At 39.7% G+C, this 26,508-nt stretch overlaps 1 protein-coding gene across 3 annotated transcripts in view; it reads right to left on the bottom strand.

Annotated features, from left to right (window-relative positions):
* Positions 1–26,508, bottom strand: part of scamp1 (secretory carrier membrane protein 1) — a 64,106-nt gene that overhangs the window by 21,476 nt on the left and 16,122 nt on the right. For 2 of the 3 annotated variants that reach the window (XM_043707067.2, XM_088000385.1), the window contains exons 2-7: positions 14,257–14,334; positions 10,222–10,320; positions 8,731–8,839; positions 8,058–8,186; positions 6,525–6,684; positions 192–293 (exon numbers count right to left, since the gene is read on the bottom strand). In XM_043707067.2, the coding sequence (XP_043563002.1) occupies positions 192–293; positions 6,525–6,684; positions 8,058–8,186; positions 8,731–8,839; positions 10,222–10,320; positions 14,257–14,334 (677 nt within the window). The remainder of the gene's footprint in view (positions 1–191; positions 294–6,524; positions 6,685–8,057; positions 8,187–8,730; positions 8,840–10,221; positions 10,321–14,256; positions 14,335–26,508) is intronic. The other variant, XM_088000392.1, reaches the window with a different exon arrangement.

Below are 26,508 nucleotides of genomic sequence, written 5' to 3'. Positions count from 1 at the left end.
GAAGAGGGTGGGATAAAAAAGTAGAGTTGACATGGGTACTCATCAAGTTCTATTCAACTTCACTTAAAACATTTCAAGATGAAAAGCTTCATTTAAGGTAATTTACTTGAAAAAAAAAGTCACTGGGATAAGTTAAGTTATCTCATGGTTCTCTTTACAATGAATCTGAAATCTAGGAATTAAATACTCACCAGTTTCCCCACTGTGGAATTCCTACTGATTGCAATACATGGACAGCAAACTGACAGATAAATACGAAGAAGAATAGAAAGAAGCTGAAGGAACTGTCACTCCTGAAAAAGAATGTACCTTCATCAGTTTCAGTGTTAAATCACTTTCACAAATCCTGCATCCCACCTCACTGTGTTTTGGCGTAAAAAGGATCACAATCTTGCACAAGATGTTGTTTTATTCAAATCCAGTGAAAATGAGAAATTAAAAAATGGAAAGCTTGTTGCTCCCCAAAGTAGTACAAAAAAATCGTTTGAATAAATAATTAGTTACAAATCAGCATTATTGGGGAAAGGAAGCAATAGCTGGGAGAACGTTAATTCATGCCGCCGCCAAAGAAATTTAGAAATTCAAGTTGGGGCTGAAGAGACTCAAGAAAACAATTAGGAAAGCAAATGGGGGCATGGAAAGAAAACACCATTGGGCACGATTATGGAGAATCTCAGGATATTCTACAAGTATGTCAAGGGGAAAGAGCAGAACGTATTAAGGACCAAGGGAGCAATCTTTGAGTAATCTGGATGGCATCAGTAGCTGTTGGATGCAAATCTTATCAGATCGAATGGATCGGTTGGAGAGACAGTTAGAAGCGATGAGGAATTTGCACAACAGCAACAGTATGTGATGGATGGCAGTTATAGGAAGGGGGAGGGGGGAAGTCTCAGATACAGTCACATAGATGGGTTAATTCCAGGAAAGGTAAGAGAGGTAGGCACCTAGTGCAGGAGTCACTTGTGGATATACCCATTTCAAACAGGTATGCTGTTTTGGAAAATGAAGGGGGTGATGAATTCTCAAGGGAACGTAGCATGAACAGCCAAGTTTCTGGTATCAAGACTGGCTCTGATGCAACGAGGGGTACGTCGGCTTCCAAGAGATCAACTGTGACAGGGGATTCTGTAGTCCGAGGAACAGACAGACATTTCTGTGGCCAGCAGAGAAAAAACAGAATGGGGTGTTGCTTTCCTGGTGCCAGGATCAAGGATGTCTCAGAGAGGGTGCAGAATGTTCTCACAGGGGAGAGGGGCCAGCAAGAAGTCATTGTCCACATTGGAACCAATGATATAGGAAGGAAAAAGGTTGAGATTCTGAAGGGAGATTACAGAGTTAGGTAGAAATTTAAAAAGGAGGTCCTCGAGGGTAGTAATATCTGGATTACTCACAGTGCTACGACCTAATGAGGGCAGGAGTAGGAGGATAGAGCAGATGAATGCATGGCTGAGGAGCTGGTGTATGAGAGAAGAATTCACACTTTTGGATCATGTGAATTTCTTTTGTGGTAGAAGTGACCTGTACAAGAAGGACGGATTGCACCTAAATTGGAAGCGGACAAATATACTGGCAGGGAAATTTGCTCGAGCTGCTCAGGAGGATTTAAATTAGTAAGGTGGAGGGGTGGGACCCAGAGAGATAATGAGGAAAGAGATCAATCTGAGACTGGTACAGTTGAGAACAGAAATGAGTCAAACAAACACAGTCAGGGCAAGCAGGGACAAAGTAGGACGACTAAATTAAACTGCATTTATTTCAATGCAAGGGGCCTAACAGGGAAGGCAGATGAACTCAGGGCATGGTTAGGAACATGGGACTGGGATATCATAGCAATTACAGAAACATGGTTCAGGGATGGGCAGGACTGGCAGCTTAATGTTCCAGGATACAAATGCTACAGGAAGGATAGTAAGGGAGGCAAGAGAGGAGGGGGAGTGGCATTTTTGATGAGGGATAACATTACAGCTGTGCGGAGGGAGGATATTCCTGGAAATACATCCAGGGAAGTTATTTGGGTAGAACTGAGAAATAAAAAAAGGGATGATAACCTTATTGGGATTGTATTATAGACCCCCTAATAGGCAGAGGGAAATTGAGAAACAAACTGGTAAGGAGATCTCAGCTATCTGTAAGAATAATCGGGTAGTTACGGTAGGGGATTTTGACAATCCAAACATAGACTGGGACTACCATAGTGTTAAAGGTTTAGATGGAGAGGAATTTCTTAAATGCGTACAAGACAATTTTCTGATTCAGTATGTGGATGTACCTACCAGAGAAGGTGCAAAACTTGACCTACTCTTGGGAAATAAGGCAGGGCAGGTGACCGAGGTGTCAGTGGGGGAGCACTTTAGGGCCAGCGACCATAATTCTATTCATTTTAAAATCATGATGGAAAAGGATAGACCAGATCTAAAAGTTGAAGTTCTAAATTGGAGAAAGGCCAATTTTGACGGTATTAGGCAAGAACTTTCAAAAGCTGATTGGAGGCAGCTGTTTGCAGGTAAAGGGACGGCTGGAAAATCAGAAGACTTCAGAAATGAGATAACAAAGAATCCAGAGAAAGTATATTCCTGTCAGGGTGAAAGGAAAGGCTGGTAGGTATAGGGAATGCTGGATAACTAAAGAAATTGAGGGTTATAAGGAAGCATATGTCAGGTATAGACAGGATAGATCAAGTGAATCCTTAGAAGAGTATAAAGGAAGTAGGAGTATACTTAAGAGGGAAATCAGGAGGGCAAAAAGGGAACATGAGATAGCTTTGGTAAATAGAATTAAGGAGAATCCAAAGGGTTTTTACAAATATATTAATGGACAAAAGGGTAACTAGGGAGAGAATAAGGCCCCTCAAAAATCAGCAAGACAGCCTTTGTGTGGAGCCACAGAAAATGGGGGAGATACTAAATGAATATTTTGCATCAGTGTTAACTGTGGAAAAGGATATGGAAGATATAGACTGTAGGGAAATAGATGGTGACATCTTGCAAAATGTCCAGATTACAGAGGAGGAAGTGCTGGATGTCTTGAAACGGGTAAAAGTGGATAAATCCCCAGGACCGGATCAGGTGCACCCGAGAACTCTGTGGGAAGCCAGAGAAGTGATTGTTGGGCCCCTTGCTGAGATATTTGTATCATCGCTGGTCACAGGTGAGGTGCCGGAAGACTGGAGATTGGCAAATGTGGTGCCACTGTTTAAGAAGGGTGGTAAAGACAAGCCAGGGAACTATAGACCGGTGAGCCTGACCTCGGTGGTGGGTAAGTTGTTGGAGTGAATCCTGAGGGACAGGATGTACATGTATTTGGAAAGGCAAGGACTGATTGGGGATAGTCACACATGGCTTTGTGTGTGGGAAATCATGTCTCACAAACTTGATTGAGTTTTTTGAAGAAGTAACAAAGAGGATTGATGAGACCAGAGCAGTAGATGTGATCTATATGGACAAGGTTGGACAAGGTTCCCCATGGGAGACTGATAAGCAAGGTTAGATCTCACGGAATACAGGGAGAACTAGCCATTTGGATGAAGAACTGGCTCAAAAGGTAGAAGACAGAGAGTGGTGGAGGAGGGTGGTTTTTCAAACTGGAGGCCTGTGACCAGTGGAATGCCACAAGGATCGGTGCTGGGCTCTCTACTTTTTGTCATTTACATAAATGATTTGGATGTGAGCATAAGAGGTACAGTTAGTGAGTTTGCAGATGACACCAAAATTGGAGGTGTAGAGGACAGCGAAGAGGGTTACCTCAGATTACAACAGGATCTGGACCAGATGGGCCAATGGGCTGAGAAGTGGCAGATGGAGTTTAATTCAGATAAATGCGAGGTGCTACATTTTGGGAAAGCAAATCTTAGCAGGACTTATACACTTAATGGTAAGGTCCTAGGGAGTGTTGCTGAACAAAGAGACCCTGGAGTGCAGGTTCATAGCTCCTTGAAAGTGGAGTCGCAGGTAGATAGGATAGTGAAGAAGGTGTTTGGTATACTTTCCTTTATTGGTCAAAGTATTGAGTACAGGAGTTGGGAGGTCATGTTGCAGCTGTACAGGACATTGGTTAGGCCACTGTTGGAATATTGCATGCAATTCTGGTCTCCTTCCTATCAGAAAGATGCTGTGAAACTTGAAAGGGTTCAGAAAAGATTTACAAGGATGTTGCCAGGGTTGGAGCTATAGGGAGAGATTTAACAGGTTGGGGCTGTTTTCCCTGGAGCGTCAGAGGCTGAGGGATGACCTTATAGAGGTTTACAAAATTATGAGGGGTATGGATAGGATAAATAGACAAAGTCTTTTCCCTGGGGACAGGGAGTCCAGAACTAGAGGACATAGGTTTAGGGTGAGAGGGGAAAGATGTAAAAGAGACCTAGGGGGCAACTTTTTCCACATAGAGAGTGATACATGTATGGAATGAGCTGCCAGAGGAAGTGGTGGAGGCTGGTACAATTGCAACATTTAAGAGGCATTTGGATGGATATATAAATAGGAAGGGTTTGGAGGGATATGGGCAGGGTGCTGACAGGTGGGACTAGATTGGGTTGGGATATCTGGTCGGCATGGACAGATTGGAGCAAAGGGTCTGTTTCCATGCTGTACATCTCTATGACTATGTTAGATTTGAAGTACTCATTTATCTTCACTCAGGAGGAGAATGGAAGTACAGAAAATAGAGCTGATGGACTGAAGTTCTTGAGCAGATTGATATAAGCAGCGAGGAGGTAATGGATATTTTGGTGGATTTAAAAACTGACAACTCCTCAGGTTTGGAAGAGGTTGTTGTGGGAGATGAGGGAGGAATTACAGACACCCTGACCGAAAATCATCTCTGGCCACAGGGATAGTGCCAGAGGACAGCTAGCAGGTTAGGCAGCAGCCAAGGAGCAGAAGAATCAACGTTTCAGGCATAAGCCCTTCATCAGAAAGTTGATTCTCCTACTCCTTGGCTGCTGCCTAACCTGCTGTGCTTTTCCAGCATTCTAGATACAAGTCTGGTAAACATTCCTGAAATGTTTTCAATACATTTACATACTTCCTCGAAATCAGTTGACTAATATTGTACAGGGGACTCCAGATGTGGTCTTACCAGTACCCTGTACAGTTGAAGCCTAACCTTCTTTTGTATTCAATGCCCTTATGTTCAATGACAACATTCCTAATTATTTCATATATCTGCATACTGACTGTGATTCATGCACTAGGAAACCCAGATCACTTGCGTATGAGAGCTTGGCAAATCTCAGATTTAGATAATATACTTCATTTTCCTTCCCAAATGGACAATTTCACATTTTCTTACTATATACTTCATTTGGCACATTTTTGCCCCCTCACTGAATATACAGATTTTTAAACCTCCTTACAAACTCTTCATAACATGCAAGAGGTCTCATGCTTCTGACCTGTATTGTTCTTTTTGCTCTATTTTTGGGAACAGATTTCCCTGCTGGACAAATAAAATGTACCTAACATGTCAAATCAAAATAATTTTAGTGCCTGTTGAGACAATCACTTCTCAACATTCTATACAAAGACAACCTATTCTCAAATTCATTTTTCTAAACCAGGTTCTTCTAAATCACTTGCTGAAATTGTGATTTGGAAGAGCCGGTGTAGGACTGGGGTGTACAAAATTAAAAATCACAGTATCAGGTTATTGTCCAACAGGTGTATTTGGAACCACCAACTTTTCGAAGCAGCGCTTCAAAAGCTAGCATTGCCAAATAAACCTGTTGGACTGTAACCTGATGTTGTGATTTTTAACTTTGCTGAAATTGGACTGCATCATTTCAAAAGGTCAAAGCACCTTTCCCAAAACTGACCACAGCATCCCAGACTGGTCTACGTATAACAAACCATCATATCCTCAAGCCTAAATTCCAGGCAACTGAAATACAGAAGACCAAATTCAAATAAGGATATACTCACAATGGAAGTGGTATAGTGAAGGTTCACCAATTAGTTCCTGGGATAAAGACTTGTCCTATAATCGGAGGACAAGTAAACTGGGGCTATATGCCTGGCCTATTCCTGCTCCTAAATTTATGTTTATATTTTCAGGTGTTCAGAAGCATACAAGATTCTGAAGGGCTTTAATAAAAATGCAGAGACTAGTAACAGGTCTTAGGATAATTGGCTGTTAACTCAGGACTTTGACGAAGAGAAAATTATTTTACTCAAGAGTTAAGAACCTATGAAATCCTCTACCCTAGAGGGATGTGGGTGTCAAATATATTCTGTTTTTCCAAAAAAGCAAAGACTTTTGGCACATTACATTGAGCCTTATTCAGTTCAATCAGAACTTACTTATTAACATATAGTTTGTACAATAGCTTGAAGATAATGGTAAACTGCATTCTGGCAAATTGAATACCAGCAATACATTACAATTCTTCCAAAAAAAACTTGAAGTAATTTTTAAACTTCTTGACCATGTGCAGCTTTGTTGAGTTAAAAACAAAGCTTGATTTTAGGCCACATTTTATTTCACTCTCACATCATAAATACAGAAATTTAAAAGAATTGCTTACTAACCTGAAAGCTTTGTAGAGTGGTCTGTACCAACAAATAAATGAACAGGGAGTAAAAAGCAAGAACCAGAGAATGGCAAGGCCAAAGTCCACACCTCGGTAGCTATCAACACAGAACCAGGCAAGGCAACCAATAATATTTACCAGGAGTGTTACTGCATGGACTGTGGAGGGAAACAAGTTTTAAAAAAACGGTTGAAAGCACAACATTTTAGGAGATGCAAGAACATAACTTTGCAGTTAAAACTAATTTTGGTCAATACTGATCAGAGAATTCCTTTAAAACACTATATTACTTATGTTTATTATACATCACTAACAACAAAAACTTGCACGAGTGAATAAGTTGTCAATTTTTAACATAATATCATGGTACTAATTTAAATTACAAATACAAATGGGAAGGTTAACAGCATCTAACAGTAGCGAGTCTGCCCATTCAATTACTTTAATGTTCTCAAATTGATAGGCATTGATCCAGCTCCAGCTAGTGTTTGGAGTTACCTGGAGTGGGTTTCAAATCCATTTAAAGTTAACTGTTTTATTGAGATGTGTCTCTTGATTAAACTTAAAATATAAGCCACAGGTATTAACTTAACCAGGAGCAGTGTTTTGTAGAGGAATAAGAGAGTGCTATTTTCTGGGTCTGTAGACTAAAAGAAACAAAAAGGCCTTTAGTAGAGTGATATGCTCTCGTCGGATGTAGGAGTTTAGGGAGAGTTTAGGGTTCAGAAAAGACTTACAAGGAGGATGCCAGAGTTGCAGGATTTGAGCTGTAGGAAGAGTTTGAATAGGCTAGGGCTGTATTCCCTGCAGCGTCAGAGGCTGAGGGATTGCCTTATAGAGGTTTATAAAATCATGAGGGGAATGGATAGGATAAATAGACAAAGCCTTTTCCCTGGAGTGGGGAGTCCAGAACTAGACGGCATAGGTTTGGGGTGATAGGGGAAAGATACTAAAGAGACCCGAGGGGCAACCTTTTCACGCAGAGAGTGGTACATGTATGGAATGAGCTGCAGATGAAGGGGTGGAGGCTAGTACAATTGCAACTTTTAAAAAGGCATCTAGATGGGTATATGAATAGGGAGAGTTTGGAGGGATAAGGGCTGGGTGCTGGCAGGTGGGACTAGATTGGGTTGGGATATCTGGTTGACATGGACAGGTTGGACCGAAGGGTCTGGTTTCCATGCTGTACATCTTTCTGACTCTGTGACATTATAAAATTAGGGAGGGTGGGGTTTCAGAAAACAATTCTAAAAAGCATTCTCTTTCCTTTCCGGAAACATTAATTGCAAATAAGTTGGTGCCTTTTGTTTTGAAAATTCAGGCTTTATACAATGTAGATATTGAACAAACTAATCTATTTCCATACTGAAAACATTTACAAATATGATCAGGTAGTAATCCCTGCACATTTATTGTAATCAGTGGGAAGCATTCTTAATAAGACAAAATGTTTGTGCAAATTTAAATATTCTATGTCCACAGAATATTATAAGTATTAAAATTCAAAGAAGAATGGTAGAATTTTACATACACATCCATAAGTAGTAGAGCATCTTGACCGTTTTTTGAAATTCAACAGGGATATCCACAGAGAGGTCCTGATAGAAACATGGCCCCACAGGGCATCGTTCAGGAAGGGGAGGCCAATTGTTCTTCCGAGCTGAAAAGGAAATAACTTGTGTATAGTTCTTTAGACAATAGGTAATAAGCTCAATTTCCTCCCAGCCCAGAAAGAAAAATCCTCCTGAAATAAAAATGCATTTCTGATAATTATGCAAATGCAACAGAGAGCAAAATTATGACAGACTAAGTAGAATGCCATAATGATATTTTTATTAGTCTATGATACTTTTTGAACTTTTTGAAAATAAGCTGACCCATAAAAGCAACTATCATAGAAAACTACTTTTCACTTCAACAAGCAATATGTCAGACATGCAGTACAATGATTAAATAGTTGTTATATATGTACTGGACAATAATTTAGAGTATGGTTTATACACCTGATAGCCTAGGTGTATAAAATACTGTAGAGTGATTGGCAAAGTTGGATGCTTGAACTTAAATAATTTTTCCCCAAAATATTTATTAACTTTGTTGGGAGTAGCGGATACAAGCTATAAATGCCACATCTTACTAATACAGGAAATTTGTGTACAAGTGCAAGTGCAAGGATAGTCTTCAGAAAGAATATGGCCACATACGATCATAGCTGAGATTTTTCATTTCACGTTCCCGCCGATCAAGCTCTGCTGCTTTTTGCTCTAATTCTTCCTGACGTCTCAGCAGCTCAGCCTGGGCTGCTGCAGTTTCCTAAAAGACAAAATTCAAACTCATTTATATACACAAATTCAGTGCTTTACAATACACTGAAAGTCTATTAGAAAACTAGCACTGTCACTTTACAAATTGCTTTTAAAAAAAAAGTAATTGTGCTCTAAGAACTTCTTTAGAGAATTAATAGCCTACACAATAAAAGCAGCAATTCTCCAAAGTATGGAACTCTGACAAAATCAAGGCTTACCATAGAACCACAGGCTGTGACTGGGCAGGGAAATACTCCATCATAGGTTATGTTGTTAAAATTTCTGCATAATCAAAATATTAAAAACGATAGCCAAGTAATGGAATTAGAGTTTTGAAAAAAGATGTATGGAACACAGCAAAGGCCAAGCAGCCTCTTGAATCTGCTCTGTCATTCTGGATCATAATTAATCATCTATGTCAACACATTCTCTTAGATGCACATGCATGATTGAGCGGCACTTGAACAATCCAGAGAGGTAACAGCTACACTAATAATCAATTTGATATGGTCAGTAGACCTCATAACACAACTCATTTGTGCTTGCTCGAAGCAGCATATAGTCACACACACGGAGCTGTTCTTTGCAATTGAAAAGGAATATATTCAAACCTTTGCACTTTTGAATTACTTGGGAGTTTAAGGAGACAATAGCTCCTTTCTCTATAGGCACACTTCTTTCTCTCTCAAATAGGTGAGATGATATGAAACTGACATTTGTCCTGACGAGTGCAAGATAAAAAAATGATTCAACAACATTTCTCTTTTCAGCAATATACAAAGTTGCCTCAAAACATTTACTATTGTTGAATGTAGGCACAGTTTCTCCAATCTGTACTGTTAAGGACTTGCTAATGCCTATCATTTCACTGGCCTGGGGCGAGTGAGGATTGTGTGTGATGTTTAAAGAATGTATAGACAAATGCAGTAGGCCATTCGGCCTCGAGCCTGTTCCACCATTCATTGAGATCATTGTTGATCTGATTGCATCAAATCTACATTTTACTAACCACTAATAGCCTTTCAGCCCTTTCCTTAAAGGAACCCACCTGTGCCTTAAGAATACATGATGGAGATGCCAGTGTTGGAGTGGGGTGGACAAACCTAAACATCTCACAACATCAGGTTATAGTCCAACAGGTTTATTTGGAAGCACTGGATTTGGAAGCTGGTGCTTCCAAATAAACTTGTTGGACTATAATCTGGTGTTGTGAGATTTTTAAGTTTAAAAATACACAAGGACTCGGCTTCCACCTCTTTTTCAGGATATGTTTCCAGAAATACTACTCAAAAAAAAAACAAGAATCACATCATGTTCTAAATAGGTGGCCTCTGATTTTTAAACAAATTACCATGAAAAGGAAACAACATTCATGAATTTTAAACTTGCCTGTGTATGAGGTGCATAAGTGGGTGGTTCCTCTGTAGGCTTCATAATAGCGGGTTGTGTACTCGGCATAGGAGGCTTTTCAGCATTTCCTGGGGGTGCCTGAATAATCAGAAAAAAACATATGCATTTTAATACAACCAATCAAATCAACAGTAACATCATGGAACTTCACTTTAATATTAAAGTATCACAGAGGCAAAGCTCTGATCCACAATCTCAATAACTGGATTGTAAACTGGGACTGGCAGAAATAGCTCATCACATACCGTCATACATTTTTTACAGCACGGAAACAAACCTTTCGGTCCAACTCGCCCTTGCCAACAAGATATACTGAATTAATCTAGTCCTATTTGTCAGCATGTCAACCACATCCTTCTAAACCCCTCCTCTTTACGTACCCATTCAGATGTCTTTTAAATGCTGCAAATGTAATTGCCTCACTCTCTCTGGCAGCTCATTCCATACATGCACCACCCTTTGATTAAAAATGTTGCTCCTCAAGTCCCTTTTAAATCTTGCCCCACTCACAAACCTCTATGCCTTACAGTATTTTTTTTTGAGATCGCTGCCTAGAGGTGACAATTATCTGTCAAATCACGTCAGAGTACCATGATTTTTAAAAAAATCTATATAATGGATAGGGCGAGGAGAAGGCTAAAGTCTACCTCACCCAGAATGGGAGATAGACCCCATGCATCCGACATGCAAACGGTCTAGTCATGAATTTTAAACTTGCCTGTGTATGAGGTCTAGTCAACAAGTATTAGCTAGCACCTCACGTTAGATTTTGAAAATTGTGTGAATACTATTTCTCTTCTCACTGAATTCTCAAATTCCAACAAGCTTGCAATAAGGATACACCCATAATCATGGATAACTTCAATTTACACAGATTGGAAAAACTAGCAATGGTAACATGTAAAAGGATCTCGGGCATGTGATGGTTTTGAAGACCAACACGTTGAAGAACCAATAAGAGAATAGGCTATCAAAAGAGTCTATTGAGAGGGTGGAAGTGAAGAAAACTGTGCTGTGGAAATTAATAGGGCTGACAGATCACCAGGGCCAGAGAAACTATATCCCAGAGTAGTGAAAGGAAGTAGTCTTTGAAGTACTGGGCACATTTGCGGTCATCTTCCAAAATTCTAGACTTTGGAGCAGTTTCTACATAGAGGGTGGCAAATGTAACCCCACTACTTCAAAAGGGAGGGAGAGAAAATGCCAGAATCACAGACCAGTTAGTCTGACATCAATAGTGGGGAGAGCGCAGGAGCCTACTTTGAAAAGATTGAAAGCAATATTTGGAAAGTATGAACAGGATTGGACAAATTAAGCATGGACTTACGACAGGCAAATAATGCTTAACAAAAGGAGATTTGAGAGGACACAATGAATAGTATAGTTAAGGGAAAACTAGTGGCGTTGTATATTTGGTCTTTCAGAAAGCTTTTGATAAGGACCCTCATAAGCAGTTAGTGGGCAAAGTTAAGCAAATTGGCCAGGGTTAATAAACTGTCACGGATCCAAATTAGATGACAAGACAGGAAACAGAATGAGCAGGCAGTGGCTAGTGGGGTACCACAAAGATCTGTCCTTATTCCTCAGATACTCATGCAATATATAAAATGAGCTGGATAAGGGAACTAAATGCAAAATTTCCAATTTTGTTGATGACACAAAATTGGCAGGGATTGAAAATGAACGAAGATCCAAGGAGACTTAAAAAGTGATTTGAAATGAATGGGCAGCCATATGGCAGTGATGCACTAAAGGTGAAAAAAGATGAAGTCACTATAGCTCTATTGGACCATCAGGCTGCTCTCTCATTAGGGAGACAGAGAGAGTGAGAGTAAAGAGAGGGAGAGAGAGTGAGAGTAAAGAGAGGGAGAGAGAGAGAGGGAGGGAGAGAGGGAGGGGGAGAGAGAGAGAGAGAGAGACACACGCACACAAACTGGTGGCTAAACTGAGTATTCATCATACCTCAGAGGAGACATTGAGAAGGTGCAACCTTTGTAGTAACAACAGCCAGCGTAAAATTTGAACAAATTTTTACTTTGATGTAAAAAGCAGAAATGAAGAGTATTATTCAAATAGATACATTGAGAAGTGTAGAATGTACAGAGGGATGGGTGCCCTTGCCCCACTATTCAGTGAAAGTTGACAGGCAGATGTAACAAGCAATATTTGCCTTTGTTGCAAACAGATTGGAGTTATGCAAGGTGTGTGTGTGTGTGTGTGTGTGTGTGTGTGTGTCTGTCTGACTGATTGAAATTAACAGATCTGGACGGACTATATGGAAGGCTGGGTGGTTTCTCCTAGTTGGGGAATCTACAACCAAGGGACACGAGGTATGGGATAGATCATTTAGGACGGAGATCATGGAAACAACAGACCATTTGGCTCATTGAGGAGTATCCCACCCAGACCAACCCCACCCCCCAACTCTATCCCCATTACCCCACATGTGCCATGGCTAAATACTGAGACTGCCCATCCCTGGACACTACAGGACAATTTAGCATGGCCAATCCGTCTAATGTACACATACTGACTGAGAGGGGAACCAGGGCACCCAGCAGGAACCCACAGAGACACGGAGAACACACAAACTCCACAGAGATATAGTCACCCAAGTCTGGAAATGAACCCAGGTTCCTGGCACTGGCGAGGTAGTGAGCATATCAAACACCCTCTTCACTATCCTATCTACCTGCTACTCCACTTTCAAGGAGCTACAAACCTGCTCTCCAAGGTCTCTTTGTTCAGCAACACTCCCTCAGACCTTAGCATTAAGTGTATAAGTCCTGCTAAGATTTGCCTTTACAAAGCACAGCACCTCATATTTATCTAAATTAGACTCCACCTGCTACTCCGCGGCCCATTGGCCCATCTGATCAAGATCCCGTTTTATTGAGATAACCTTCTTTGCTATCTACATCTATAATTTTGGAATCATCTGCAAACTTACTAACCATACCTCTTATGTTCACATCCAAATCATTGATATAAATGACAAAAAGCAGAGAACACAATACCAATCCTTGTGGCACTCCACTGGTCACAGGCCTCCAGACTGAAAGGCAACCCTCTGTCTTCTACCTTTGAGCCAGTTCTGTATCCAAATGGCTAGTTCTCCCTGTATTCCATGACATCTAACCTTGCTAACCATTCTCCCATGGGAACCTTGTCGAACGCCTTACTGAAGTCCATATAGATCACAGCTACTGTTCTGCCCTCATCAACTTCTTTGTTACTTCTTCAAAAAAGTCAAATAAAGTTTGTGAGACATGATTTCCTATGCACAAAGCCATGTTGACTATCCTCAATCATTCCCTGCCTTCCCAAATATATGTAAATCCTGTCCCTCAGGATTCCCTCTAACAACTTGCCCACCAATGATGTCAGGCTCACTGGTCTATAGTTCCCTGGCTTTTCCTTACCATCTTTCTTAAACAGTGGCACCACGTTAGCCAACCTCCAGTCTACAAACAGTATATTCAAGAAAAGTATACATACATTTTAGATTTTAAAAGGAAGGGTATGGGGAGAAAAAAACATGGAATATGGCATCAAGATAAAAGATCAGCCATGATCATATTGAAAGGTGGAGCAGGTTGAAGGGACCAAATTGCCTACTCCTGCTGCTAGTCACTATGTTTTTAATGAGGATTAAGTTTCACATAGGGACAAAATAGCAACTTAAATAATGAAGCACACTATTTTGGGAAGAAAGAAATTTAATGAATGAAATTAATAACTTGGTAAACGAGCAGTTCCAATAACTAGAGCCTTCACATGCTGAAACTTATGAATTGGAACATATATCAAAGTAGCTCTTCCAACATCACTTGCCTTCTCTCGTTCAAAAGAGGAAGCGGCGATCACATTGTGTACTGTCTAGGACAATAAGACTCTCGATTCTCCATTCATATATTGTTACTTACAACTGACCTTTAGAAGAATTTTAACTCTTCGTCTGATTTAGCACAAAATTTAGGACCAACAGCAAAACTGAAAATGAAATTCTCATACCGTCCGTCCACCTGTGAAAGGATTGTATTCCTCTAATGCTGGTGGAGGATTTCTCGTCACTTGTGTAACTGATGGATCCTGGGAAAGAAAACAATAAGAATCAATACATGAACTGGTATTTTAAGGAAATATAAATATCACTACTATTCAACTAACAGAAATAAGCTTGTAAAGCAGAAAATTCTGGAGTCAGTCTTTATTCAAATTCTACATTTATTTACATTGAAACAGTTATTGATACTGGATTGTGGAGTTAAGACCATGTGCACTTCATTACCCAATGAGCCCCCTGACCTTTGGGCATATTTTCATGCATACAATTAGTGGATTTCCTTTCTTTAAAAAAACATAAATAATGTAATATTCAGAGAAATATTTCAAAACAAACTGAAAAGGATGATTTCTTGTATTCTCCATAATGCTTCCCTCCCTCAGACTTCCAATAATTTTTTGATACAATTCTGAGCAATCAGTGATTAATGACACAGAATCATGCAGCATGAAAACAGACAGCTTGGTCCAAACTATTCCACATTGACCATATTCCCAAACTAAAACTAGTCCCACTTGTATGGATTTGGCTCATATCCCTCCCAACCTTTCCAATTCATGTACATATCCAAATGTCTTTTTAACATTGCAACTGTACCTGCACCCACCACTTCCTCTGGCAGTTCATTTCACACAGTCACTAAACAAAAAGGTTGCCTCATATATCCTTTTAAAAACTCTTTCTCCTCTCTCCTTAAAATATGCCCCCTTGTTTTGAACACTCCCACCCGAGAGAAAGGATCCTTGCCAATCACCTTATCTTTGCCGCTTATGATTTTATAAACTCAGGGTGCAGGTCATCAGGTCCTGAAGATTTGTCACCACTTGGTCCAATTCATTCAGTGCTACAAGATATCTGCCAAAGTTTCTCAGGATTGTGTTCTATTCCCAACCATGTTCAGCTACTTGATCAACTTTCTCTTCAGGAGTAGGATATTTGCAATGAATACACCATGTCCAGTACTATTTGTGACTCCTCAAATACTAATGCAGTACATGTCCATATGAAACAAGACCTGGATAATTGTCCAGGCTTGGTCTGCGAAGTGACAAGTTACATTTACCCTATACAAGCATCAAGGGCAATTCCCTATTCTTCACCAATTACATCAACCTGTTTGACCTTGAAGATTTCCCTTTTATTTTAACATTTGTTGCACACTGGTAAGGTTGATCCTTCATTTTTGTTTCCCTCCACTTGCACTTTTAATCAAGTGAATATTACCCCACCAAAAAAAATGTTTAGACCATTCTATGATCTAAAATGATTTCAGTTCACCCCTTGCATAGAAGCTTCTCCAATGAATTGGAGATAGAATGACACACCTACTTCTACCACAAGAGCTATGTTTACCCAGCTTAAAGTATTTTTAAAGCAAACTTTATTTAGAACATAACAGCACAGTACAGGCCCTTCGGCCCTCTATGCCAACCTTTCGAACCAATCTGAAGCCTATCTAACCTACACGATTCCATTTTCATCCATATGTTTATCCAATGACCATTTAAAATGCCCTTAAAGTTGGCAAGTCTACTACTGTTGCAGGTAGGGCATTCCACACCCCTACTACTGAGTAAAGAAACATCGGACATCTGTCCTAAATCTATCATCCCTCAATTTAAAGCTATGCCCCCCCCTCATGCTAGCCATCACCAGAGTTAAAAGGCTCTCGCTGTCCATCCTACGTAACCCTCCGATTATCTTACGTCTCAATTAAGTCACCTCTTAACCTTCTTCTCTCTAACGAAAACAGCTTCAACTCCCTCAGCCTTTCCTCACAAGACCTTCCCTCTATATCAGGCAACATCGTACTAAATCTCCTCTGAACCCTTTCCAATGTTTCCACACTGTTCCGAAAATGTGGTGACCAGAACTGTACACAATACTCCAAGTGCAGCCACAACACAGTTTTGTACAGCTGCAACATGACCTCATGGCTCCAAAACAATCCCTCTACCAATAAAAGCTAACACATTGTATATGTTCTCACAACCTATCAACGTGGGTGGCAACTTGCAGGGACCTATACATGGGCACCTAAATCTCTCTGCTCATCTACACTACCAAGAATCTTATCATTAGCCCAGTACTCTGCATTCCTATTGCCCCTTCCAAAAAGTGAATCACCTCACACTTTTCTGCATTAAACTTCATTTGCCACCTCTCAGCCCAGCTCCACAGGTTATCAATCACCCTCCGTAACCTACAACATCCTTCGGCACTATCCACAACTCCACCGACCTTAGTTTCATCCGCAAAGTTACTAACCAATCCTTCTACGCCCTCATCCAGGTCATTTATGAAAATAGCAAACAGCAGTGGCCCCAAAACAGATCCCTGTGGTACACCACTACTAACTGAACTCCAGGATGAACATTTCCTATCAACCACCACATTGTCTTCTTTAAGCTAGCCAATTTCTGATCCAAACTGCTAAATCACTCTCAATCTCATGCCTCTGTATTTTGTGCAATAGCCTACCGTGGGGAACCATATCAAATGCTTTATTGAGATCCATATCCAACCACTTTACTCTCATCCACCTGTTTGGTCACCTTCTCAAAAGAACTCAAAAAAAGGTTTGGGAGGCATGAACCTACCCTTCACAAAACTGTGTAGACTATTTCCAATCAACTTATTCTTTGCTATCCTCCAGTCTTCTGGCACTATTCCTGTAGACAATGACAACATAAAGTCATAGCCAAAGGCTCTTCAATCTCCTCCCTGGCCTCCCAGGGAATCCTAGGATAAATCCCATCTGGCCCAGGGAATTATCTATTTTCACACTTTGCAGAATTGCTAACACCTCCTCCTTGTGAACCTCAATCTCAAGCTAAAACCACTTTCCATTTTCACCCAAGAATATTATGAAAAATGCTAATACTAATCAGGAAAACTGGTATGAAAAACACCAAAATAATTAATGTCACGTTCTTTGGATCACACAAGGATTACATATCAATTATGGTTTGTCTCTAACTTAAATCTTTCAGTGGTGAACTCATGATTTCTCAATACCCATTTATCTTAAAATGTGCAAATCAAAGTATTTAAAACCTCCTGAATCCAGACTTACAATATTAAAATTCTACTTTAATCTTATTAAAATATTTTTTCTCACTCTTGGGACTCATGGCGGGTCTAACTAAAACAGTTCAAGGCAGCAGCTCACTACCACATTCAAGGGCAACTAGGAATGGTCAATAAATGCTCACCCTGCCATCAAGGTCACATCTGAGTTAAAAAAAAACAGGAAGGCCTCTATTTCTAGTCCTAAATTGAGAATGTTTAGTTGTCCACCTTTCACTGCGAAGTTTATTCAAGTTGTAGCCTCAACTTGCACATGACAACTAAAGCTCTCTCTTGCACCAAGACTCCTGGATGTTCTCATGAAAGAGTCACGTGCCGAGCCATTCTTAAAACTCTCACTGTGAAAGTTGAAGAGCAAAGATATTCCACTACAGACTACATCAGCACTATTAACATGGCTTAATCCAATATTTGTTTTTGCTTGGAGGTAACCTAACATGGTCATTCCAATGGGTGGTATCCTTGAAGCAGAGACAAGTAGAACGTCAATACACCCAGATTACGATCCTCACTATTGGTTAAAATTGTATTTAGCTTCAACTTCTTACATGCACGCTAAAGGCCTGACCAAGGTGTGTGTGTGCGCGCGCGCGCGCATGCGTGTGCCAACAAGTTCATGGAATAAGTTTTACATTTTGGCCATAGGAGGGGTTCAATGCAGGTTTACAAGGGAGATATCTGGACTTCAGAGATTAGATACATTAGGCCTTTATTCTCTAGAATTTTGAAGGTAAAGGGGTGATCTAATTGAGGTTTTCAGGATATTAACAAGATAGATAAAGATAAACTATTTCCACTGGTTTAAAGATTCTAGAAATAGGGGGCATAGTCTAAGAATTAGGGCCAGGCCACTCAGGAGATGTGTCAGAAAGCACTTCTACATGCCAAGTGTAGGGGAGCTTTGGAACTCTTCCTCAAACGGCAGTTAGTGCTAATTCAAATATTAAATACAAAATCGGAGACAGACTAAATTTTTATTGAACAAGGCTTTCAAAGGATATAGGTGCAAAGCAGGCATATGGAGTTAGGCCACAGATCTTATGGTCTTACTGAATGGTGGAATAGGTTTGACAAGCTAAATGGCCTGTTCCTTTAATTAATGAATCGACAATTGTATTTAACTAAAGAAACCTCGTTGATGGAATTTTTAAAAATTCTAACACAACAAAATGTATGATTGACCACATCGGGAACTGGGTAAAGTGATTAAAATTTTGTTGTGACCTGTGAAGTAATGAGAAGAGGGGGAAAAATGCACACACCTTCCATTTCAGTTCTAACTACCAAGCTCAACTGAACACAATGGAATATGAAGAGTAAACATTGAACAAGGAATATCCAGATCAAAAGTTCTGTTTTATTTTGTACACACAGTCTGTTGAAGTCCATGAGATTTTGAAAGATGGAAGAGGAAATGTATCACACCCTGATCAAGCCTTGTCGACATCCAATACATCATACTTATGGTAAAATTTTTACGAATGAAACCCAATCCTTGCTTCTATTCCAAATGTCAGTCTTCCCACTCACAAGAACACTTCACTTTGAATTTCACTTTTGTTACAAGTGACAATGCCAATGACTGTAGTGGTAACATCACTGGATTAGTAATCCAGAACCACTGTCTCATGTTCTGGGGACATGGGTTCAAATCACACCATGGCAGATGACGAAACTTAAACTCAATTAACTAAAATAAATAGTTGGTATATAATGGTAACCGTGCAACAATGGTTGATTGTTGTTAAAACCCACTTGGTTCAATAATCTCCTTTAGGGAAGGAAATCTGCTACCCTTACCTGGTCTGGCCTATGTGGGACTCCAGCCCCACAACACTGTTGTTGATTCTCAGCTGCCCTCTGGATAGCTAGCGATGGGTAATAAGTGCCGGACATTCCAGTGGCATCCACATTCCATGAAGAAATATTTTTAAAAATCTTGTTGCCTCTTTGGTCTGTCACTAGTGTCCACCACATTTTCACTTGATTCTTGCATTAGTCATCAACATCAGACTCTGGCAACATTAGACGCTAATCATACCCCAATTTCTCTTCATTTTCAGTAATTCTTCACAAAAAGCTATTTGGATTTTAATCTTCTATCTTAAAACAAGTTGCTAGGTCAGCCTTGCCAACCAGTACTTTGCAATATATTTATACCTGTAACCCTGTAGTGATTGTAAAAAAGTCTGCCAGATGGACCACAGAATAGGAATTGCCTGATTAGGGCTGTTAACCCAATTGGGGCTGACCGATAAAGAGGAGTGTCAGCGGTTCGGTTCGCCCAACAGTTGGCTCTGAAGAAGCCAGACCAGTGTCAAGTACTATGTATGTGTAAATTAAAGGGTGATGAGATACCGGCCTCTGGTGTTATCTCAGTGGTCAATGAGAGGTCAGATCCCGTGACGGAAAAAGTTTGGGTAGGTGAAGCAGACATGAACAAGTGTTTCATGTTTGTTTGCAATTTCCACAGGACTGCAGCACATATAAATATGCATATGTAAATAAAGGGCGACTTGGTGACACGATAATCAACCTCTGGAGTCATTTCAATCCCCCAAAATAGATAATGATGATCATTTAATTTTCAAAATAGATTTGTCATAGAGTCATAGAGATGTACAGAATGGAAACAGACCCTTTGGTCCAACAGATATCCCAACACAATCTCAGTCCCACCTGCCAGCACCTGGCCCATATCCCTAGCCTGTTCAACCTCTCCCTATAGCTCAAATCCTCCAACCCTGGCAACATCCTTGTAAATCTTTTCTGAACCATTTCAAGTTTCACAACATCCTTCCGATAGGAAGAAGACCAGAATTGCACGCGATATTCCAACAGTGGCCTAACTCATGTCCTGTACAGCTGCAACATGACCTCCCAACCCCTATATTCAATGCTCTGACCAATAAAGGAAAGCATACTAAATGCCTTCTTCACTATCCTATCTACCTGCGACTCCACTTTCAAGGAGCAATGAACCTGCACTCCATTTGTGACCACAGGTAAAACAAAAATGTAATTTCCTTTTACTGGACCTGGAGTCTCAATGAGAGGCTTACTAATTATACATTTCAAAAAAAATGTTTATATATCTTTGTTAGTGTTTAAAGAATAGCTCACAAATGAAGCAATAAAGCTCTCATCTCAAAACATTAAGTTATAACAAACTTGGTCAATTCTTTCGAAGATTATGACATTTGCATCCTATAAATTTTCCTTTATTGATAACTAACAATGCTACATGTATCATTTGTTGACTGCTAGACTGCTCTGCTACATCCTTATACCCATCATAAAAGTTTGGCCCCAAAAATTATTGAAAATATTAACTATATATACACACACACACATCTCACACACACACGCATAGCAAAATATATAGCAATCAGTCTCTGAAACGATGACAACTTTTGATATGTTCACATTAAAATCATTCCTGTCAATGTTTTTCTTTAGAACAGGTTGGGCCGATCGTTAGGAAGAAAATACAACTTTGGAATTTATTTTGAGAGGATTAGAATATAACAGCAGGAGATGTACTTTCTAAAGCTCTGGTCAGACCAAATTTGGAGTTTTGAAAGCAATTTTAGGCCAATACCTCAGGAAGGATGTACTAGCTTTGGAGCGGATCGAGAAGAGGTTCATGAGAATTATCTCAGGAATGAAAGGCTTAACATATTAGGAATGTTTGAGGACTTGAGTTTAGAAGGATAGAAGGGGGGCACGGGACAGAATTGAAACTTACAGATAACTGAATGACCTGGACAGAATGATGCTGGGAAGATGTTTCCATCAGCAGGAGAGATTAGGACCCAAGGACACAGCCTTAGAGTAAAAAGGAAGGCCATTTAAAATAGAGAAGAGGAGAAATTTCTTCAGCTAAAGAGTGGTGAATCTGTGGAATTCATTGCCACAAAAGGCTATGGAGGCCAGGTCATGGAGTAGATTTAAGATGGAGATACGTACTTTATTGTCAAGGGGATCAAATGTTATGGGGAGAAAGCAGGAGAATGGGGGGTTTAAAAAAAAGCTAATCAGCTACGACTGAATAGTAGACTTGATGGGCCAAATGGCCTAACTTCTGCCCCTATGTCTTAGATATAATAAAGAACCAAAAAATGAACACCTAGTTCAAAGATTATTAGGCCAGCAAGCTGTATAACTGTCAGAAAAATTAATGAGTTTATAGATTCTCAGTCATTATGAATGAAGGAAAAGAATTATCCTCAAATTGCAACTTAACAGGAACATTATCTGCCAATACAAGCATGCCAATACAATATCTGGTGTGGACTTCAGGAGATTTTCACCTTGAACCCATAAACGTTTTGACTCCAGCTTCCATTACAGAAATTTAAACACCCAAGTACTAAGAGAATGCTAAACAATCATTATTGCCTTCTTTAGGATGCAATTTTTAAGCAAAGAAAACCATCTGTCCTTTGAGGCACGAGTTAGCAAATTAGCATCATTTGATTGACAGCAGAGGAATGCTCAGTGGCCCAAGCAGTTTTATTTTGTTAACTCTCAACACTGGAACTCATTTGGGATGTGGCAATCACTTGGCTAACATTTATTGCCCATTTCTATTTCACCCTTGAGAAGGTGATGGGGAGATGTGTTGTTGAACCTTTAGAGTCCGTGTGGTGTGAGCAGAACTACAGTACTGTCAGTGTGGGACTTACAGGAGTTTGACGCAGTGATACTGAAAGATTGGCAATATAGCTTCAAATCAAGATGGCATTTGGCTGGAGGTGGAAGTGCTCCAAATTGTTGCCTTTCTTATAGTAAAAGATGTAGACTTGGAAGGTATTGTCAAAGGCTTGAGAACACCTATGAGCCAAGTGGCTACAATCAAGTTCATAAATTTCCTAAGGCAGTATTATTCATGTATGAAACTTAATAGCTAGTAGCAGCAAAGGGAAGGATGGATAAAACAGCTTTGAAAACTGGAATCGATACATTTTAAAAAAACGTCAGCAGCTGACATTCTACTGCCAATTTTATTGGAGAAGTACAATTTAAAGCAATTGGATACACGGTTTTTGAACAACAACAAGGATATCTTAATTGTATGAAATTTTAACCTTTCATTTTAAAAGCATTGTAATAAAGATTTCCAGCCACAAGGTTCTGAAATAGCCAATGGAGGTCTGGTTACTGGGAGATGGGGGTTGGACTAAAGGAGGTAAAATTTGACTGTTTAACAAAAATGTATTTGTGATAGAAGAACAAGAATAGTTTCTATCTTTGACAAAACAAGGCAGCAAGATAGTTGCTCAAGGTTAAAGAGCAAAACAAATGTAGCAGCTATTTTAATGGCTGCTTTTCACCAATTCAGCAGAAGCAGGTCATTTATTGAAACAAACATGTAAAGTCTGGGAAACAAAATTGTGGTCAGAACAATCAACCCTAGATGCAAAATAAGTCACATAAAGCAACAGCATCAGTTTGAACAGAATCTTTCCCCTGCATCATACCTCTTAAATCATGTCAAAATGAACATGTAGAATAAACAATAAATTATAAGCTCAAAAGGTATCAACTTATCAAGACAAACTCATTATTCATCACCTGTCAAAACAGAAGTTAATCCATTTCACTGTTTTGGAGCTCAACTAAGTATTCATAAATCAGCCAATTTGGACACAGATTGGCCATCTCTTTCTATTGATGGAGTTCCCAGATGTCTTCCTTGACATTGGATACTGAGCTCCAAGGTTGTCAAATGGTGGCAAAAAGCCTGCCTGGTGTGTTCAGAGCTAACAGAACTTGAGTATACAGAGCAATCACAAAATATTTTAGATACTGGATGGAAACCTCCATCAAGGTTTCTTAAATAATTAGAACTTACCATAAAAGTACTAGAGAAAGCTAACTTCTCTGAAATCTCTCATCTATCAAACATATTCCACTCAAAGTAATTTCACTGTAATACTGGCTATACGCATTTGGATGGCCAGAAACACTGAATTCTACACAGCATATTTTTATTTAAAATTAATGTGATATGGGTTTCATTGACTGGGCCAACATTTATTACTCATCTCTGGTTGCCCTCAAGATGGTACTAAGCAGCCTTCTTGATTTGCTGCAGTCCATTTGGGATAGCAGGCCCTCATGGCCACTGGGGAAAGGGCTCAGGATGTTTGAACCAGTGATATATTTCCAAGTGATGAGTGCCTCAGGGGAATTTGCAGGTCACTGTGACTCTTAGCCTTCTTGATGGTAATGGTCATGGGTTTGGAAGGAGTGTTTGTGGAGCTGTGGTGAATTTCTGCAGTACTACTTATAGATGATACACAGTGGTGCTTCACTGCAGTGGAGGCAGTAAATATCATATAGAATGGCATCAAGTTTGAGCATTATTAGAACTGCACTCATCCAGAAAAGTAGAGACCCCTGACTCATGCATGGTAGATGGTGGACAAATTCTGGGGAGTCAGAAAGCAAGTTACTCACTGCATTATTCCTAGTTTCTGCCCTGCTTTTGCAGCCACTGTATTTACATAGATAGTCTAATTCAATTTCTGGTCAATGGCAACAACAGGGATGCTAATAATTGAGGACTCGGAGAGCAATGCCTATGAATTTTAAGTGCCAATGGTTAGATTCTCTCACTGGAAATGGTTATTGCCAAGCACTCATGGTTGCATTCCACTTGTCAAGCCAAGCCTGGATTTTGTCCAGATCTTGCTGCATTTGAAATGGACTGCTTCAGTATAGTAAATGCTGCAGCATCACATTGCGCAATCTGCAAACACTCCCATTTCTAATCTTATCTGGGAGGGAAGATTTATGAAGCAGTAGTTGAAGATGCTTGGGCCAAGGCACTTTACAGGATGAAAAAAAATGCAGTCGAAGGGTGGTTCATGAGTTTGTGACATAGAGGAATGATGTTAAAAATCACACAACACCAGGTTATAGTCCAAAAGGTTTAATTGGAAGCACACTAGCTTCCAATTAAACCTGTTGGACTATAACCTGGTGATGTGTGATTTTTAACTTTGTACAGCCCAGTCCAACACCGGCATAGAGGAATGATCTCATCAAGGTTGCCATTACTTTGCAATAAACAGTTCATGTCCTATTTAAAAGTTTGCTGAGAAGGCTACTCTTACCATTTACAAGTTTATGAATCATAACCCATATATTGACTAGCAAATTTAGATTTCTGGCACAGCAGTGAACTCCCTTGATGCCCAAAAAGGAGTACACAAACCTTTTACCCAGATATTCTTCACTGATGTGACAGACAAAAGGCAGGAATCAACTCAGAATTTAAGCAAACATACCCTTTTTAAATTAACATTTTAAACTATAATACTCAAAACATACATGTATTACAACATTTACTTCTTACTTCATCCAACTGAACTCATTTAACTTCACTTCATTAATTCACATTTAACTCTAACTTTAACTCAAAAGTTTGGCTTGAATCAAATACACTCATTTCTCCATGATGGTTCTGTTCTTTAAAACCCCCACCAATGATGATATGCACAAGTGCGGAGCTGGTTAAAAACAGATTAAAAATCCTCGAATTCTCATACAAAATGCTATCTACATAATATTAGAAATACGCAAGTGGTAGGAAATTAGGTGCTATTCCAAATAAATGTTTCTCATGGAAATGAAAAGACGTTTGGAACAAACAAAACAGATAGTTTTGGAGAAACTCAGCAGATCTGATAGCATCAGCAAACAGAAAACAGAGTTAACCTTTTGAGATCAGTGACTTTTCTTTGGAAACTCGGAGAGAGAAGGAGGAGCAGAACCTCAAGGCAGACAAACCTGGAAGAGATGTGTGACAGTAAGTTAAATGCTAAAATAAAACAGAACTATGAAGGCTGGAGGTCACTTGAAATGTCAACTGTTTTCTCCAAAGATGTTGCCAAATTCAAGTTTCACCAGCAATTTCTGTTTGTTTCAGGTTTTCCAGCAAACATAGTTCTGTTTTACCAAAAGATGTTGAAAAGGATACGGCCTAGCATAAGTTCCGCAGTAACACCATCTATTTGACATACATGACATGAGAACTTAACTCAACTGCGCAAGTTGCCATATTCTTAAGTTCAACTGATATCAATTCATACAGCAGTCTAGATTACCAGAAGAAAGCACCAGAGTGCAAATGTCCATGGTTTCCTCAAGTGAAAAGGTTTGCTTTGGTATTTAGTGTTAGTTGTCTCGAGTGAAAAATTTGATAAACTTCGAAATGTTTGTTTTTAGCAGTACATTAGTTCTGTACTAAAACAATATATTTATAGTCCTAGTTTTTCAGAGAAAGCTAGAAATTAGATATAGTGGTACCTTATCCTGTTAGAACAGGTCAAGGAGTTGGATTGTACAGGGAAATGCATTCCTGATCCCCAAGTGTAAAAGTCAGTTTTGAGCCCATCAACTCAGAAGATAGCTGCCCCCAAACTATGGTATGCCACAAGCAGCTCTAATTGGTTCAAAGAGGGACCATCCCCATCTGGGAGAATGTTCCCTCCAGACAGCTGCTGGTCAATCGGACAGCAGCGCCAGGATCCAAAAACAGCCAGTTCTGTTACTGTAGCTAATCTGCAACAAATGAGAGCGATTCAGCCCTTACTCAGGTCGATCCAGTATTTTAGACAGATGTCCTTATCCAATAATAGCCCATGCCTTGGAAATTGCTGAGACCTCCCACTTTCCCCATGCAAAAATGTATTTCCAAATGTAGAGTAGGATAATGGTTACACAACCTCGACTGCCACAAGCAGTATTATTTGCTGGATTTGATCATGTAAACATTTTCATTAGGCAGACAGGGGGGGGGTACTTGTGTAAAGCTCCTATGAAAACTTGGCTTACAACAATAGTACTAAAGCAGTACTTCTGTCCATTGTAAATAGAACATTTACGTTAAAAATTGGTAATGTTGCAACTGCCATTCAACACAAATGTTTATTGTTAATTCACTAATACAGTTCTTGAAATATGCAAGTGGGGATATCTGTAACTAGAAAAGGACAGTATCTCTCATTGCACAATTAATAATGTGCTGTTTCACTATAAAAAAGACACATGAAAGATTTAGTTGGGATCATGAAGGGTTGTTCAGGTGCGCAAAGATA

This window comes from Chiloscyllium plagiosum, unplaced genomic scaffold (genome assembly GCF_037043375.1).
Source record: "Chiloscyllium plagiosum isolate Xiang-an unplaced genomic scaffold, Cpla_swu_hap1 HiC_scaffold_2, whole genome shotgun sequence".
Taxonomy (NCBI): Eukaryota; Metazoa; Chordata; class Chondrichthyes; order Orectolobiformes; family Hemiscylliidae; genus Chiloscyllium; species Chiloscyllium plagiosum.
Note: the sequence above shows the minus strand (reverse complement) of the source record. Positions and strands in the feature narration are given on the sequence as shown.